The 18,359-nt window shown below is 32.2% G+C and overlaps 2 protein-coding genes across 3 annotated transcripts; one reads left to right on the top strand and one right to left on the bottom strand.

Annotated features, from left to right (window-relative positions):
- Window positions 1-8,820: 8,820 nt before the first annotated feature.
- On the top strand, window positions 8,821-14,021 carry LOC110992984 (multiple coagulation factor deficiency protein 2 homolog). The gene is made up of 6 exons (XM_022259017.2): window positions 8,821-8,936; window positions 11,392-11,545; window positions 12,101-12,236; window positions 12,755-12,839; window positions 13,036-13,174; window positions 13,806-14,021. The coding sequence occupies exons 1-5, from the start codon at window positions 8,924-8,926 to the stop codon at window positions 13,167-13,169; spliced, it is 522 nt and encodes a 173-aa protein (XP_022114709.2). The 5' UTR covers window positions 8,821-8,923; the 3' UTR covers window positions 13,170-13,174; window positions 13,806-14,021.
- On the bottom strand, window positions 13,807-16,898 carry LOC110992983. Of its 2 annotated transcripts, none has more exons than XM_022259016.2 (4): window positions 16,584-16,898; window positions 16,108-16,228; window positions 14,616-14,793; window positions 13,807-13,941 (listed from the first exon to the last, which is right to left on the bottom strand). In XM_022259016.2, exons 1-4 carry the CDS (start codon window positions 16,878-16,880, stop codon window positions 13,836-13,838), a joined length of 702 nt encoding a protein of 233 aa, XP_022114708.2. In that variant the 5' UTR covers window positions 16,881-16,898; the 3' UTR covers window positions 13,807-13,835. The 2 variants fall into 2 exon arrangements, with proteins under 2 accessions (XP_022114708.2, XP_022114707.2); XM_022259015.2 differs by having other exon boundaries at window positions 16,560-16,898.
- Between the last annotated feature and the right edge of the window lie 1,461 nt (window positions 16,899-18,359).

The raw sequence follows: 18,359 nt of genomic DNA on the forward strand, positions 1-18,359 counted from the left end.
CTTTTTTAACGCGTTTCAATAATAAAGTATTGTTTGAAATAATATTGTATATGAGAAACAATCAGTGGCCCCACAACCATTTCTGTATTTGTTTATGATTTGTCAATCTAACAGGCAAGTAGGTGATCAGCCGCCTGTGCCGCCTTACACTCGCCGTCCACTATTTGGTTCTAAGGAAATAGGTTTCCTCACGATGTTTTCTTCCACCGTTCCTATGCGCGCATTTAACACTGCTCTGTGTTAAATGCGCGCATAGAAAGACCGCCCATTGGTGCACAGTGCGCCATTATGCAATAAGATAATACGTCAAAAGTCACAAAATCCTTTTGATTAATTTAGCAGAAACAGCGATTCGTTTGGCAGCAATTTATGATTTGTATTTTATTACAATAGAATATTTAATATTAATAAAATATTTTAATTTTTATTTCTAAGGATCCGGCTTTGTGGTAAAAAATAGATCTTAACACAGGGTTTGGTTAACACGCAAACACACTCGTTTGAAAGGTTCAATATGATAGACAGGTACTTATGTAAATAATAATAAAGTAAAAGTGACTAATATGAACCTTGTGCTATACATGCATCCGACCTCGGAGATTTACATTATAGGATCTGAAAATAAGTGTAAATACGTGATTAAACTTTTATTTAGTACTGTGAACACGAATTTTTGAAAATTTTGTAATCGTTTTTGAATTTTCATTACTTATTATATACCTACGCTTCCTTTGTTTAAACCTTTCCTGAACACACAATAGATCATCTGATCAGTTTGTTTCGATGCATTATGTTTGTAAACCATCACGTTCCTCAAAACAAATTTTAAATATCCGTCAACAAGGATTCAATCCTGCAATTCACGAATGAGGATCGATAGCGCCACGGGGCATCTCATAGATAAACTACAACTCTTTTTATCCTTTTATTTCTCTAAGCCATTTATCAAAGGTGTATTTAAATTCTTAATATAACCGTTGCGGCTGATCTGTGTAATATTTACTATACCACAAATTATTAAATATATTGTTATTATATAAGTTCAGGAAATATTTTATATTGATTGAACAATATAAAATATTTGCTGAACTTTGACTGATATAAATAAAAATACTCATTGTGGCTGTGTTTCTGTTTTTTGTTTTTTTTTATTTGTACTTGAGTAAACGAAATTAATTATTATGACTGCAATATTTCGTCATTTCTTTTAGGACTAAACCCATTTTTTTTTAACTATAATAATTAGAAACCAAATTTCAGATGCAACTTTAATTTAATAGAATACGTGCCTAATTTATTTTTGAATCCTTATTCTTTCCCTTATTAGTATTAGGAAGGTATCGAATTTTATAAAAACATCGACAAATACAAATGAAAAAATACAATTTACAAACGTCAGTTTTAGTTTTACGTTATTTATCAATATAAAACATTCTACCAGTCCTCATTAGACCTCTTCATTGAATACATAGAGAGATGAAAAATCAACAATTTGCAACATTTGTTTGGACATGTGCGCGCTCCGCCCATGCCCGCCCATACTTCACAAGCGTAATAAGCGCTCACAGTAAATTATACGTCTTTTATCTGTTATTGGGGACACGCGGCAAATGTATCTCGATTTAATATTGACGGGTGAAAATCTTTATGATTATAATGAACTAGCAGACTCGGCCAAGCGTTGCTGTGGCTAAGGTTTTTGTTATATTACATAGTAGTAAATTAATCAAGGGAAACCGTAGGAGAACTTATGTGAAACGTTGGTACCACGACACGGACCTAAACTAAACTACCTTTAACTCAGCGCCATCTGTTAGAATTGTATCAAATAATAAATAAATGTTAATGTTATCGTAATTTTAGTAAGGATGCCTATTTTTTTTGAAAATGAAATATAGCCTATGTCACTCAGGAATGATGTAGCTTTCCAACAGTGAAAGAATTTTTCAAATCTGCCAAGTAGTTTCGGAGCCTATTCAATTCATACAAACAAACAAAAAATCAAACCTTTCCTCTTTATAATATTATATATAGTATAGATAATATGATTCATTGAAATGCCTCAAATAAATAGTGTTATTTACAAATGTTTTTATACTTTAAACAAAATATTAGTACATACTTTTTGCATGATTTTAATTGCTTTTTTTTAATTTTTTGAAAATTTATTTCTTAAAAATAAAAACATCTGACAATCATATCTCAGTCGTCGCAAACCTGTCATAAATTCTGATGCAGCAGCAGAATTGGTAACTGTTGCGGAGGACAGTTCTTGAGCTCCACTCAGACAGCAGGGCTTCGGTATCTGAAATACTATTCAGGCACATAAACTCTAAGCTATGCTGGAAGCAGGCCCATGTAGGTCCAACATAATTCCGATTGCAGAATTCCTTCCCAACAATTGATTCATAAACGTGACAATCTTAGAAATTAATTTGACTTTTATAAATATATCTCAGATTTGATATCTAAATTGTAGTATATCTTACGTAAAATATAAATATATAGGACTATTTGTTTTACAGTCCTATCTTCAACCAGCCACGCATATACATATTTACACATGCATAATCATTATATATTTCACGTCAAATACCTGATTATCATAGGCTATTATTAAATCGTGTATACATTTATTACGCACATATTTTTATGTATTGACTACAATACTAACTTACCTTTAATTTTTCATCTGTTACACTCGTGATAAAATATTTTTTTTTGTGACGAGTTTCAGTCTTCAAATTACGTGCATAAATGTAAATTGCGTGAAATAAATAAGTCGAAGTCATAGAGAAGGCAGACGCTGAACGTCGTGGTTTCCTGTGGCCGGCCGCTTCCGGTGACGTGTCTCGTTCCAAGTTTGAACGTTATAGAACTTCAGCTAGTACTAGGGTCGAAAAATTTAATATTTTATTATTGAAACTGGTACTTGGAGGTCAATTATAAATAATTACATCGCAAAACAACCGCCTTGCTGTTTAGTCGGAAGATTCTGGTCTAGTACTCTTATTTTATCCGAGTTCTATTTCAGACAAAACACATTTTCAATGTCGATAACATAGTTGCCCTTTACTAGAAGTCTAACTAAAGTTATCTTTCAAAGTATAAATCACATACCATATAAATTAAATTCCATCGTTTCGTTGATGAGAATTTTGTATGATTACATTTAACTTTTCCGTTGAAGGGTGCTTGGAACTAGGGCGTAATTGGCCGAGATGAGGTTTAATAAGTTTTTAATAGCTACAGGCTTTCCGTTACCCGTCCACCCCGAGACCGCTCCTTTGAAATATCCTTTCATTATTGTTATTATATCCTGGAGGTAGGTTACATTCACATTTTATTGGCTATGATTACTATAAAACTATATCTGTACCAATATTACAAAGAGAAAACATTTGTATATAAGTATGTTTGTAACTAATTAATGAAATAGGCTAATTTTAATCGCAAGAGAAAATAAGGATCGCTACTAAAACTATAAAAATCCAAATAAAATATCTTTCATCGCATGCGCTGCGAAAACTATTGATCATAGAACAAAGTTTTTTTTCACAATATTAAGGAACATAATAATATTTAACATAAAAATCACCCGTGCGTGGCCGGGTCGGGCTGTTAGTGGATATATAAAAATCAATATTGCGTCCATTTTAAGTCTACAATTAAATCGAATTGTAAATGGTCCCAGTAACGAAGTAAACAGAATGGTCCACAGATTAGATAGCAATATATGCTTTTACCTAAACATAAAATTTCTTGACTTGTGTAAAATAACATGTTGTGAGGAAAAATACATACATATACTAGCTTATAACATTTTAAAGGAGAGAAATATTTAGTTATGAATGTTAATACTGAATGTACTTATATAGAATAATGGTCCGATAATTAAATTATCCCTTTGCTTAGAACAAACATTTTTTTACGGTTTTTAGTGTTGAGTTCAAACATTTTTCAAAGAGACAAAAATAAAAAAAAGTAAATATCTGTCCGAAATCTGATAAAGTGCGAAAGAGACAAAACACACCTTTTACAGCTCTTAAAAGCATACCCTTTTTGGTGCTTTCAAACGTTTGAGAGGTAATTTTATAATTCTTCCCTTTCCAGCCATTTTCAGCTATCAAATATTTACATGACATTCCTGATTTGCTAAACAGGTTAATTGAGAGAGGCAATTAATAATTTGCATGGGTATAACGAAATGTTCTTAAATGCTCGATGTTAAATGGGGGAATTTCCTATAGAAACAACGCTATTGTTGAATTTACATTACAATTTACATGTAACTATTACGCTAATTGTGGTTTTGTTTTGTTAAAAAAAGTGGGCGCGTCATTTTTGAGCGTTGTAACGGGCTCTGAATAGATTATCAATTGTTTGCAAAAATATTTTGACAGACAAATTCGTAGGTGTCCCGCTGTCAAAATTGCCGCCTAATTATGTGCGAGCTCTATTCCCCGCCCAATATAATTTGAAATTAGAACGTTCAACTTCTTTATCATGGACACGTGTCGCATGGCAATGAAAAAAATAGTTGAGCGTCGATGTGAAAAGTTTTACACTTCTAATGTAAGCGGAGCGGTTGTCGAGTTTATTGTGTATCATGAATAACAAATTTTTCAACAAGAAAGCTTCTATAGTATGATCTGGCTGTCTATCTATATAAACATGGTACATTTTTTATATATGGATTTATGTGTGTTATTTATAGAATACCATTCTATAAATAACACACATAAATATATATAAAAAATTTGTAACGCTTGTAAAAGTACATTATCCTTAATAGGGCTTTTAAGATGTAAGAGTAATGCATGTATATAGTGTAGTATGTAGTAAACTCAATGTATTTGCCACATCTAACATATTTTTTATAAATTAAAATACGAAATTATTTTTTTCTTGTGTTTATGTTTTGTTTGTTAGTTTTTGCGTATTCTATGATTTTGCACTTACACAAATAAAACAGGTAGGCAGCAAACTTTACGGCAGACGTCAAACGAATGCGCGGTCTTAAAAGCTTACCAATTAGGGGGCTAAAAGCAACATCGGGTTGGCGGAGCGGTTTCCTTAGCTCATCAATTTTGTAAGGAACACTCTCAACGCTTGGAAACTTTCATACGAGTACTGAAATCATGGGCGTCTGATACAAGGTTGAATTTTAATGTCATTTTTAGTTTAGATTTTAATTTCACTTTACTTGTTACTAGTTATCCACGTTTTACTAAAACAATTATCGTGTTCACGTTACGGGCTCTATATTTATTAATACTTCGTTACATAACAATATAAAAAAAATTAGCATAATTAAATAAAAAGGAGGGCAACCGGCGGCCTTATCGCTTTCGAGCGATTTCTGCCAGGCAACCACTATAGTATAATGCCCACTAGGTCAGAAGTAGTTTCCACCTATCAACATTATTAACCTAGGTAGGCTAGATGTGAGAAATTTGTAGACCTATATGCCAAAAAGTACAAAGAGGTTTTGATGATACTTGTATTGTTCCCTAAGTACGAATATATATTTTAAATTCAAAGGTTCATCTTGGTATGATTTAAAGTTTCTAAAATGTGAACATTACACTTACATGATTTAGCATGTTAAAATTCCCATTTGGACTTAAATTGAGCTTGATATTCGAATATACTATATATATTCAATTAACAATGTCTCATAAATACAGGTTTAATCAATTGCCACCTCCTTTTTAAAGTCGGTTATAAATTATTAGCTATGTGAAACTACACGCCCGTTGAAAACTTAGTCGTTCATAGTCACAGTACTAATTCAATTGCCCATGAGCGACTGAGGTCTAGTTTTTGTAAGATTCCGAAGTTGTTTAGGTAGATTTAATAAAAATTTGCTAAATTATATGATTATCTTCTGTTTCTAATAAATATTAATTATATCTCATTAAAGATTAGCTCTTGTTATTGATATTATTTAATTTTTTGTTTTAATTTATTTTATTTTTATATTGATACATATTACTTGTGAGTATATGTATGTATATTACATATTACTTATATGTTTTTTTGTTAATTATTTATGCACTTCTTATAAAGTACCCTTAGTAAGTATGTATTTCTTTTTATTTCCATATTATGGTTGCCTGAGAGACACCGCTTATTAGTCCACCCGTTGTCCTTTAAGGCGACTAAGTGTAAATAAATCTTGTTTATATTTGTAATATAAACAATCTTATATCTAATCTTAAATAAATAAATAATCTTTATTTACTACACTACACTAAGTGTATATGGGTATAAATAAATCAGAATCGATAATGTTATGGCACTTTGTATAAAATTATAATCAATGAACGTGAAACATTTGACTTATTTAAAGAGATCGTATGTTATTCTCTTAAAAAGTAAATATTGTTGGTAATATATAATATTATTGAACCTGAAGATAAAAACACCTAATAATTTTTTATTCAAAACGACTTGTTTATAACAAGTCCTGTAAGGTGGCATTAAGTTGTAAAACAAAAAGGGAATAGAACTGAGTGCCACAAGTAAACCTTAAAAACTTTCCGACATGAAAGTTTAAAAGTGATCCGATCCGCCCGCCCCCAGCGTGGTTGCCTAGCAACGCCGCCCAACCACCCTCAGCCACAAATCTCGGATTAGACTGCTTATACGTTTATATGTACATGTTTTTATGGTATTTAGCTTTTTTTATTCCACTTACGAAATAGCTGACACGTTTTGCAAAGATTGGTTCAAATTTTTAATTGACAATATATATGTAACTCAACAAAAACGTTCTTCATGTTCATTCAAAATAAAAAAAAACTTAATTAAATTATATAACCAATCAAACCTCGACGCTAAATTTTGCACATTTTTAACTTGCTTAGAATAAAGTATTCAGGAGAAAAATAGAATATTTTATAACTCCTTTTATTAATATTTTTTTGTTATTTTATTTTAATGTTATTGTTTTTATACCTGTATCTTTTTCAAATTGGAACATTGTTTATATTTATGCATATATCACTACATTTAGTAACATGTATAATATAAAAATAAAGACAAAGATAATTCTTCGTTGCGCAACATAAACCTAACCAACCTGAAAAGCTTATTTTACAAGCTATTTTTTATTTCAGTATTACAGCAGCAGAGTTAATAATGCTTAATGGAATAAGAAACACTTTGTCTATTGCCTTTTGTTTACAAGGCCTTAATTTATCGAAAAGTACTTTTGGGATAGATTATATATTTCATTAATGTTTAAAATTAACAACAATTTATGGGACAAGCGTGTAATAGAGCGTGTTATAATAAAAAAATAAGACTTCTTGTATTAATTTTTTATTATAAAGTTGAGACAAGAAGTCTAACAAATTGATGTAACCCTGTTTTCAGTACAGAAAAATTTAGACAGGTATTTAAATAGTCTATAATATAGTATTTATTTAATCGAAATTCTTGTTTCATTCAAATAACTAAATGTAAAATTAATATTAAACATTACTTATACGTATTCAAGATCGTATGCTAAACTGTCACTAAGCTTGGCGACTTTAACAGTTTCCAACAAGAATTTAATTCGTGGAAATGTACGTCATGTAAGACAAAAGGAAGGTTCTGAGTGAAATCAATTAGCATGCAAATGTAAGAAAACGACAATTAGGGATGGTTTTGTTCCCCCCGTATTGATCATGTGAACCCACACGCTTACATGCTGCCATCTCTTTTTAACAGATATAAACATAAACAATTTATTACTGAAACACTTGAAGCGTGAAAAACGTCACACGATTTTGAGACTTATTCTTTCATACAATGAAGCAATTTTTGCATAAAATTTATGTTGTTTTAAGACCTTATTTGTTGCGAATGTTTCGTTGTTATGTCAGTAATTCAGTACTTATCTTAAAGGGAATAAAGATCTATTTCAGCGTGGGTTGAGCGTTAATAGGAGGTTTATTAAGATTTCTATTGTTTTTTTATGGGTTACGTTTGCGTATAAAATAAATTATGCAATGCCTTGTACCAAGAGAGGTAGAATATATAATACCGATTGATAATAATTAGTCTGGTCTAAATATATACTTGATAAGTAGTCAACTAATTAAAATCAAAGTGCAATTGCCTCAATACCGGACTATACCAGGTATAGTCCACCTGAGGAAAAAAATTGCATATTTAATGAACTAAAAGAAAACCATTTAAACGCATATGTATGGTTAAAATAATATTTAAAAACTAATTTGTAAATTAACTTTAATTATATCTAATATAATTTATTATTTTCAGAATACCCATTTTTTGTGTAATAGAAAAACGCATTATGAAATTGCAAGACTACTACAATGAAATGCTACAAGTATAACGAAGAATAGAAAAAATACACAAAATAAAATTCCTGTCACACTACAATGACATAGATATGTCTCCACATCTTTCGTTTAATTGTTTTTGTTTCTTTCTTCTAATACTAAAATGATAAATATTTAACATAGTTTAGTCGTTATAGAATTTTATATAATATGTAGTTAATCGACTAATGTAAAATCATACAGATAATAACGCTTTTTATTGTTCAAAAACTTGTGTGTTTCTTTTGTTTTTCTACACTATTCTAAATAATTACAATATTTATGATTTAAGTATAAGAATTTCATCATACTTACGCCATCTAGTAACATTGTCTGGAAACATTGTCGCGCATACTTCAGCGCATTATTTTGAGAGCTAGAAGACATGCGTAGAGCGACTCTTGTATTGACCGTTCAAGCTTCTACCTTAACTCCATAAATTAAGACTGATTTTTGCCTGCTCATTTCGGAGTTGCGCAGTCGAGCTACTATAATTGTAACTAAAATATGGCCGGACGCTTGTGTCGATAAATACCAAAAACAATGTGAAAGACGTTGGAAGTTCCGAGTTTTTTTTAACTAAAATGTGGTTGGAAGGTATGTTATCCATTGTTTATTTTAAAAATATTATGTGTAAGTGTGTTAGATCTCAGAATGAAGTTAAAATAGCTTGAGTTGCTCATTGTTTTTATTTTGTACCTCAATGATTATATCAGAGATGAACAGCAAAACGGGCATTTTTTTAAATTAATTCTTTATACACACGCTATGTAGATGTAAAAAAAAACGTAACCTATTTTATATACTGGTACATTTTTATTGATGTGCCTTTGGCCACAGTAGGTTTTTTTAATTTAATTTGATACTGTCAGTGTAGAAATCCATATCACGAAATGTTATGTTTTTATTTATGGTCTTATTTTACCTTCTTAAATCAACAGTTTATAACTCTTCTCCTCCAGACTAAAACACACTTCAAATGTTAAATCGTAAAACAACATAATTATTGAAGGTTAAAATTACTTATTTATGGTCCACGGGTTAATACTGTGGTTTAAATTGATATACTTTTGTGTTAATGCGACTATAATCACTTTATAACAAATGTAACCAAAGATAAGATACAAAGGAGTGCATGGCCCGTATTCGTATTTATTGTAATCGCATAGGATTAGGGCTGCGTAGTGCGTGAGTTGATAATATGGTGGGCAGCCCTGGGGATACACGCGCTCATTGCGGTTGTAAAACTAATGCTTGTTATAAACTGATATATTTTTCAAATAATATTATGAACGTTACACTGACGTACGTTGTCGAATCAAGGAATTACACTTTGATGTTGTAAAACTTAGTTGAAGTACACATTTATGAATAAAATAGTAATACTAAACTAGGGCTAAGAATTTGTTTTCAACGTAAATTGATATGTTCAATAGAAAATGAGTTTTCCTTCTAATAGCCAGTCATTTATTACTGAATTTCATACAAAACTAGTTACTATAATTATAATAGTGTAACGTATAGATGGGGGGCGGGGGGAGGGGTGACACTGCATCTTCTACAGCATTTATCATGGAGTTATTTTTTCCGATATTAAGTATTGGTCTTTGACATAATTTTCTGATAATATCTAATATATATATATATATATATATTTCCAATCTTAATTTTCTAAGCTCGTCATTTTACAGCGCCGTATGTCCACACCACTTCTGACGGACACCCCGACATACGGACTCTGCACTTGTCACCGAGCGTATAATTTGTCCTCCATTATGTGAACTATAAAGTAGGGTCCGATTAAGGCTCGTCTTTCCTTGCGAACAAATGTGCAGTTTGATTGAGGGGGCCGAATATACATTATTCATACGATGTATTGAAAGTGCATGGTAATAGATTTTTACGAAAGGGTGTCTGATTAACACCTGTTTTGTTTTGTGATTTGATATTGCGAATGTTTATTTTCATCTTTAAGGTTAGTCTGATCGAATGTGCTGTAAAAATAAATATTTACTAATAATATGTAATATATCATTGATATATGTGTTGACATTTTATTTAATGTATGTATTTATTCATTATCTTTTAATGGACTAACGAGAACTAAAAAAAAATGTTCTGTCTGTAGGAAGACACTTAGATGTCTACCTCCAACCAGTAACAGTCCATACCAAAGCAGTTCACATATTAAGAAAAAAAAATCACTTTTCTAGGTTTAAAATTTTTCTTATTAAAGACCTCTAATTACAATAATAGCGCAGTAGTTGTGAAATGAGGTGTGAATATTGGTTCCCCGCGGGGTCCACGTCCCGCTGTCGACCCCTAGGGCGTGGGCGCAGCTGCCCCACAATGGCCAAATTAACAGGTACAGTCACTTTTGAAAGTGGCAATAGGCTTGAAAATAAAAAAACAAGTACTCTGGGTGGATGGAAGTATATTTCCACATCCGTACGATCACTTATAGTAGGTATAGCATGGTTAAAACTCAATTCAATCTTCAACGTATAACGGTATAATGTTCAAGAACATATTTCTGATATTTACTAATACTTTATAGACGACGCAATATTTAATGATGGCCTCGTTGAAATCTTTTATTCCTTAAACTAAATTTTAAAACTATTAAGAGAAGAAAAATTATTACGATACAAACACCCCAAACGTATCACAACATTGCTAATTTTTGTTTGGGTTATAGGTGTGTAAATTACGATTGGGATTACGTAGTCTAGTATAACGATTTTTTTGAATAGTCATAATATAGATTTGACTATATTACAATTATACAGTAATTAAATTACATTTGCCTAAACACAAATCCCAAAATTTTGTTATACATCTCATACATGTTAAAATAATAATAATAAAGCCCATTTAATTCCAACAATTTTTAACTTATAACTAGACTAACTAGGCGTCTTCTAGTTCATTCCATGCTTTTCTATTTGGTCCTTCCCATGTTGTGGTTTCCAATGTCCATCTGTCGTCCTTATCTCGCTAGGCTAGCTTATACACGTATTCGCTTGTAAATAAATAATTCTCAATTCCACAGCGGTAGCACTCCTAATTCTGAGCAGTATGTCAGCCAGCATGCGTCGTGGTCCTCATCATCCCCATGGACAGGGTGTACAGCAGACACACAGCCACTATAGCCCGAGAGGAACGGAGAAGCTCACTCAAGAATCTCAGTTATTGCATGATGCGAAGTAAGTTATAGTTTAGAGAGTATCGTGATTAGTGTGAGATTCAGTTTCTGTATAATAGCCATCCATACCTTCTTTCGTACATATTATAAAGATCTCCGGCCGCCTCATGACGGCCATGTGTACGTATATAAACTGAACGAACTACCGAACGGATTTTTATACAGTTCAAATCCAGGCAGGCGATGATGCGGGTGGAGACTAGTTTGATGTTCCGTATAATAAAGAACACTACTTTCTACTTAAGAAATTTAGAAAACTAGAATCTATAATAATATTAAAAAAAGGTTTAAAGATAGCAGAGACGCATGGCTATCCTATTATAACAAAAGTTATTGTCAAGACTAATGTGTATTTATTTATTAACACTTTGTTGCATTAATAGTACATATATACCACTTAGATAACTTAAATTAGACGTAACGGTCGGCTTTTTATTGTGTTGTTGTGTAAATTTTTCCAAGCACGTTCCACACTGAACGATTTTAAGTTTTTTCAGTAGCGTGCTTAAAATATATTTTACCGCTTTTGTATAACTGAGGTGTAAAATATTTACAGGCACATAGAAGAGGATATAAAAGTGTTGACACCTGAATTATTGGCCAATATGACCCCAGAGGAGTTGGAGTTCCATTATTTCTCCGCTCATGACTTCGACAGGAACTCCATGTTAGACGGCCTAGAGATGTTAAAGGTGAAAAAAATTATGTATTTATTTTATATACTATGCCGTTTTACCGTTCCTAAGTACTTGAAATTATATAGTTTGATAATAATTAATAACGTTATGTATTAGACGAACTCTTTTATAATTGTACAAAGGAAATTAAATAATGTTAATATACTTATTTTTGATTTTGTTTGTTACTTATTTTTTATTTCTTTAATTTATTGTTTGTGTAAACTAAATACTGTGGTCTCTGGCAGAAATCTGGTGGGACCAGCGCTGTGGAACACGTCTGCTCCACAGCATAATGCTGAGCCATGGCCAGTTTCAAACAGAACACACACACATTACACACTAAAAATGTACCTTTTTCTTTTCATATTTTTTGTTATTTTTTGCTTATTATTACTTGTTGTGTTTCTGTGTGTGTGTCGTTACTAATAAATGTTATGTCTGTGTTTTCTGCTCCCTATATGGTATGGTGTTTTCAATGTCAAATTTTACTTTAATTATTATAGAAAATAATTAATTGATTTTTTTTCTAGGCTGTATATCATACAATGGACCATGAGCATTCTGAAACGGAAACTCCAATAGAGCCTGAAGCAAACCATATTGATGAATACATTGGTAATGAAATAATAATTTAATAAACTTTCTAGAAAGAAAACAAACAACATATCTACAAATGCTATTCTTGATTTTAAACTAATCTACTCAATTGTCTGTATATCAATGGAAGCTACCAGCACAAAAGATATGCAGAAGAGATCTAAAAATTTATAATTTGAGCAATTGCTCTGAATAATTATTCATATTCCTGCAGCCTTAGTGGATAAAACATTAGAGACAGATGACACAGACGGAGATGGCTACGTATCCTACGCGGAATATCGCGCGGCGCGACTGAATAAACCTTCGGAGAGGACGCCTAGAGTTGTAGCTGCAGGCTCTATATAGCACAGGTAATCAACACCACGAGATTACTTAAAATAAATTCTTTATATAAATTTGTACAGTAAAATATAAAAATTACAAATTACTTCAATTTGACATATTCGTATTGTAGGTACTTAGCGTAATAAATAAAGTTTTGAATAATGTTTTTGAGAAACTGGTTAACGGTTAAAGGGAAAGAGAAAGATTGTTGGGTGAAGAAAGTGTATCATTGTAGTTTTGCGTTGTGTATGATGTAGTGTTTGTTTCCTAAGAAGCTGTAGCTTGTGGTCCAGTATAGCTATGTTACCATTGAAAATTATATAGATAAGCAGTAGGGTTAACTGACTTACTGAATGGGTTAGTAATACAGAATATTCACTGTAAAAGATTTTACCCATCCATACAAAATGTACAGACTCAATTTTTGTATTCAAATATTGTGTTTTGTAAGGAAATAAAGATTATAATAATTTAAATTTCTTTGAGCATTGTTTTAAGTGTGATAAATGCTGAAAAGTGAGTGAGTAGGAGCTGAAGACATGGAAATAAATAATTAATTTAAAGTATTTAATAGTACTAAACTCGTAACAATACGTTTAAATAGAACGATTTTAATTACAATGGAGTGGAATAGATTTTCATATTATTCTTATTCAGGGCCGTGATCCTATGGAACCTAGTGAGGACTTAAGTACACTGGTATCTGTCACAGGAAACTCCTTGTTGGCCTAATGCGGCTGCCTGCTGAATACCTCTGGATACATCTTCGTATGGTTCCAAATCAATACTGTTCCTGCAAACGTTTATTCGTGTTACTTTTGTGAAGTATTGTGCGTTGATTATTTATAATGACAATAAACTTTTACTATCTGATAACCTAAAGTTATTTTATACCATACGTTTATATTTCTATTTTAATGTATTTAATTAAGTTAAATTTGCTATAAAACCATACAATTTTGTATTGACAGCTACAATAAGTACGATCCCTGAAATACACAATAGATGTCTACTTCTCGACAGCCACTGGTTTATTTGAATCTGCCAGTCATTGGTTAGACTACTGGAGTTCCCCCCTTTAGGTAGGAGATAGAGCGGCACCTTCCTTCCTCTAAAGCTTCATTATTACGGTCTGTACTTGTACCTGTACGTGTTTCGGTAGACCAGGGCAAGACTTGCTGAAGTTTGGTAGTTTGTGAGTTACGAAGAGAAAACAAAATTATTTGATTTGCATTTCCTTATTGCCTCAAAATCATATCATTACATCTGATAATGCCCAGAGGCAGATAGTAAATATATATATATGTATATTGTATATATAGACGAGGTAAAAAGGTCGAAAGCATTGTACCAGTTCTCAGCTACCAACACCTAAATATTTAGTCAAGCTATTATTTATAAATTACGAAGTGAGTTTTAAAAAAACAACAATACTAATAACGTATCTCATAACTAAAAATTTCTCACCCTTGTATGAGTTTTGTCCCCTGCAATAAAAGTTCAGCTCCCGACGCATAGATGGCAGCCTGTTTTGGCCTTTGACAAGAGAGACGGTATAAACAGCCGTAGTCTTGTGACTGTTGTCCAACAAGGTAACTTAGGTACAGAAGAATTTCATCTTCTGTGATGTAGGATGAGTTATTATCTGCAATATTGGTTAACATTTATTCACATTATAATATTTATTATTAAAACCTAAAACCCGGAATTATAGAATCAAAATAAGACCTAATCAAAATTAAAATAATATTTAAAAAAAATCTGTCAATTAATTATTACGTGTAAAGTATATATTACAGAATGTTTTTTAATGTATCTGTCTCATTACGGTCGGTCTTGGTCAGGTCGTTTTGAATACAGTTAATAAAATTGCGCGATCTTTAATTTATGAAAAATAAACGAAATTGAAAAAAATAAATATTTATAACAGGACATTATTGTCTGATATCGATGGTGGAAAGACGTGAAGCGCATCACATCTGCGCCTTCTATTACCACATAGCGATCACGACCACTCTGTCAAGAGTGTACCGAATAAAAAGAAGAATTATTGTCTGAGTAATGATGTTCAATAATAATTCCACCCAATTAATAATAATGGACATCGCAGCGCATAAGCCTTTTCACCTTTAAAGCAAAAAAAAACAAAAGCCAAAATAACATTATCATGTAGTAGAAGATAATCCTGCAGCAATGGGATTATTCCAGAGTGGACATGAAGGACGCATTTTGTATGGGATTAACTTAAAAGGCTTGGTCAGTTTTGGCACGTGGTCAAGGTTATAGTTTATACAATTTGGAACTTAATTATAATGGAAGTGAGTCTATAATTGTATGAAAGTATACGCAGATGTGTGTTTAAGCTTCCGGCTTATTGTATGATGAATCTAGGTGGTCATGGTAGTTTACTGGTGTCGGAACTCGGAAGTAGGAAGGGTTATGTAATTAATGACAATACGACATATACATAATATATCATATATATTATGTGCATACATATATAATACAAAAATTGTAGCTCGTTTTTGTAGCCAATTCATTTTTATAACAGTTTAAAACAACGATTTAGGATTAAGTATAATTAAAGGAATTTTATTCATCGTTCTCCTCTTTCAATTAATTCATATCATTTCTGATACCACATAAATGAACAAAATAGCTTTAAACACAATAATTAACCAATTACCTAATAAAGAAATTTATGAGAAAAATTAATAATTACTTTAACGATAATTTTATGGACATCGTCAAATGTGAAATATCCTATTCTTTGTATCATTTTTGTGTCAGGTCCAAATAAAATCAATAATTTTTATGCCGAGAATTGCATCTGTATACTAGGTTTGTAATAAATACCATGCCATGTCGAACTAAGCCAGAAAGGAGGTAATAAAACATCATGTAAGCATCTCTTACATTATCTTGAAGAAATCTAGAATGATTTAAAAAGTTTAAATACCTTCAAAACTTCTTGCGTAGTGGTGACCCTTCCATGCGCCGGCTCCAAAGAAGCCCGCAGCAAGTACTAAGGCTTTCAGCACAATCAGAATAACCAGGTTGGTGAGGTTCAAACTAAGAACCTATTGAAAAATAAGAATATTTTATAGTAAAATCATTATAAGCTAACGCGAGTTAAACCATAATTTTTATTGATGTGTCCAACTTGTAAGTAAAAGACGAGAAGAATACGCTTAAAATCACGTGACCATATAGGATATCTACGGCTGTTTCGTGCAGTCAAATCCGAACCAATTATATCGCCGGAAATCAAACTTTAAATCTACGCTTATACGGTATGTGCTCCACTAAAGCTACTTTTGTTAAAAAGGAATTCAAAGTCGTTATCAGAGCTTTTGTCTACTTATCAAGTTGACTCATGCAAGCGTGCAATTTGTATAGTGCGATACGAACCTGCGTAATGCAGTCAAAACCAACCTGACTGGTGCCTGTTGATCGAGCTATGAAATCCTTCGCCAGGCTAGAAACCACCTGCCCCCCAGCACCACTTAAGAAACTTCCCGCTGAATTCAAAAAGGACGCTCGATATGTTTCATTGAAGTCGTTGTCGAATCTGTCAATTGTTTCACTTTTGAACTGCGCTGGGTTCTCCTTCGGTAAGACAGCGTCGTAATGCTTGGGAAACATCTTCTTCGCGTACTGCGGGGAGGAGTAGGCGCCCGAGTGTTCCGCAAGGGTTAAGTAGGGTAGTAAGATTAAGATGAGCACGACCATGTTGAAGGAGGGTTGGTAAGCAACTGGTATGCGACGATTCGGGTGCGTGAGCTATTTTATCTCTTCGAGCCGTCTTTTGTTTTTTGCACGCACGATGACATCCACTAATGGATGTATTGTTGCTTTGTGGACAAGATACGATGCAAATATTTTAACTGGTTTTGGTTATTTGCTTACAATCGTTTTGCATTGGTATTCAATTATAGAATTCAAGGTAAGTAGTATACGGTCCTTTTGTGTCAAATACTTTAGTGGTTTATTAACTATGTGAAAATATTGATTTTTGCTTCTTTTAAATTTGTATAGGTAGATGTTGGTTACATTCATGCTTTTTACTTTGGAAATTAAGACACATGCAAATTTAACTCTTACTTACTCCTTTAGTTAACTTACCACATGACATATGAATCACACAAGTTGATCATCTAAATATATATAATTTTACAGTATGTGTGTTTGTCACCGAACTCCACTTAAACGGCTGGACCGTTTAGAATGAATTTTTGTGAATGCGTTTAGGTGGCGCCCTGGATGGTTTAGATTCACACTAGTGTTATTTAAAAAATATGTTGCTATTTCACCTCCATACTGCAGCGTGGTCTTACTTGTAGCCTTTGAATAAATTAAATTAAGCCACATATACCTTTACACTTTTTAATTGAACACTTATAATAACTAAGAAAATATAATCAAGTAAGTGCGAATCGTATTACCTAAGTACTTTGTCATGGTATATTTACGTGTTCCGTAATAGTTATGTCGCACAGAGTTTTACTACGTTTTGTTATGTAAGTTAGCCCAAAAAATATTCAGGCCGGAACCGGTGTGTGAGAAGTTTTTAAGTCGGTCACATCACGTATACTATATTTCTTCGAATACAAGAAAAATACAATAATAAAATAATGTACCTATGTTGTTTAAATTGCAATGTACACTTATGAACGTCAAAAAAGAAATATATACATTGATTGCTTCTAATTTTACATTAACCGCAAGTTCTCAAATCAAGGGCGTAGAACGGAAGAGAACTGGCAATAAACTCTCCGCCACTCTTTTTAATCGCCAAGTTTTTTTTCTTTTACACAACGTTTGTAGGAGCTGCAACCATTACACCATGTTCCATATGACATCTTGAATACTATAATATAGTAATAAATAAATAAATAAAATAAAAACAAACATTTGCCTTCTATCAGTAGGAGCCATGGTGAAATAGGAGCACGCACTTACTTTCTCGTAGGAACAACACGCAAATACATAGGAGAAATAACCGCATAATAAATAATAATCATAATTATTATTATTATTAAATAATCATTTTGCATAATAATTATGCACCAGGATTTGAACCTACCTAACTAGTAGGTTGTAGGTTTGAAACCTTGCTGTGTGGACCAATCGACTTTACTTTTAATGTGCGCAACACTCGCTGGTACGCAGAAGCTCTTCGCGCCTCCGCATACCTGCAGCAAACTCTTT

Source organism: Pieris rapae, chromosome 6 (genome assembly GCF_905147795.1).
Source record: "Pieris rapae chromosome 6, ilPieRapa1.1, whole genome shotgun sequence".
Classification (NCBI taxonomy): Eukaryota; Metazoa; Arthropoda; class Insecta; order Lepidoptera; family Pieridae; genus Pieris; species Pieris rapae.

Coding starts and splice junctions, on each gene's coding strand:
- LOC110992984 (XM_022259017.2), top strand. Junction 12,237..12,754: donor ACGGCCTAGAGATGTTAAAG/GTGAAAAAAATT, acceptor TTTTTTTTCTAG/GCTGTATATCATACAATGGA. Junction 12,840..13,035: donor CCATATTGATGAATACATTG/GTAATGAAATAA, acceptor ATATTCCTGCAG/CCTTAGTGGATAAAACATTA.
- LOC110992983 (XM_022259015.2), bottom strand. CDS start 16,880: ATGGTCGTGCTCATCTTAATCTTACTACCCTACTTAACCCTTGCGGAA. Junction 14,794..16,107: donor CTACGCAAGAAGTTTTGAAG/GTATTTAAACTT, acceptor CCAATATTGCAG/ATAATAACTCATCCTACATC. Junction 13,942..14,615: donor GGGACAAAACTCATACAAGG/GTGAGAAATTTT, acceptor AAACGTTTGCAG/GAACAGTATTGATTTGGAAC.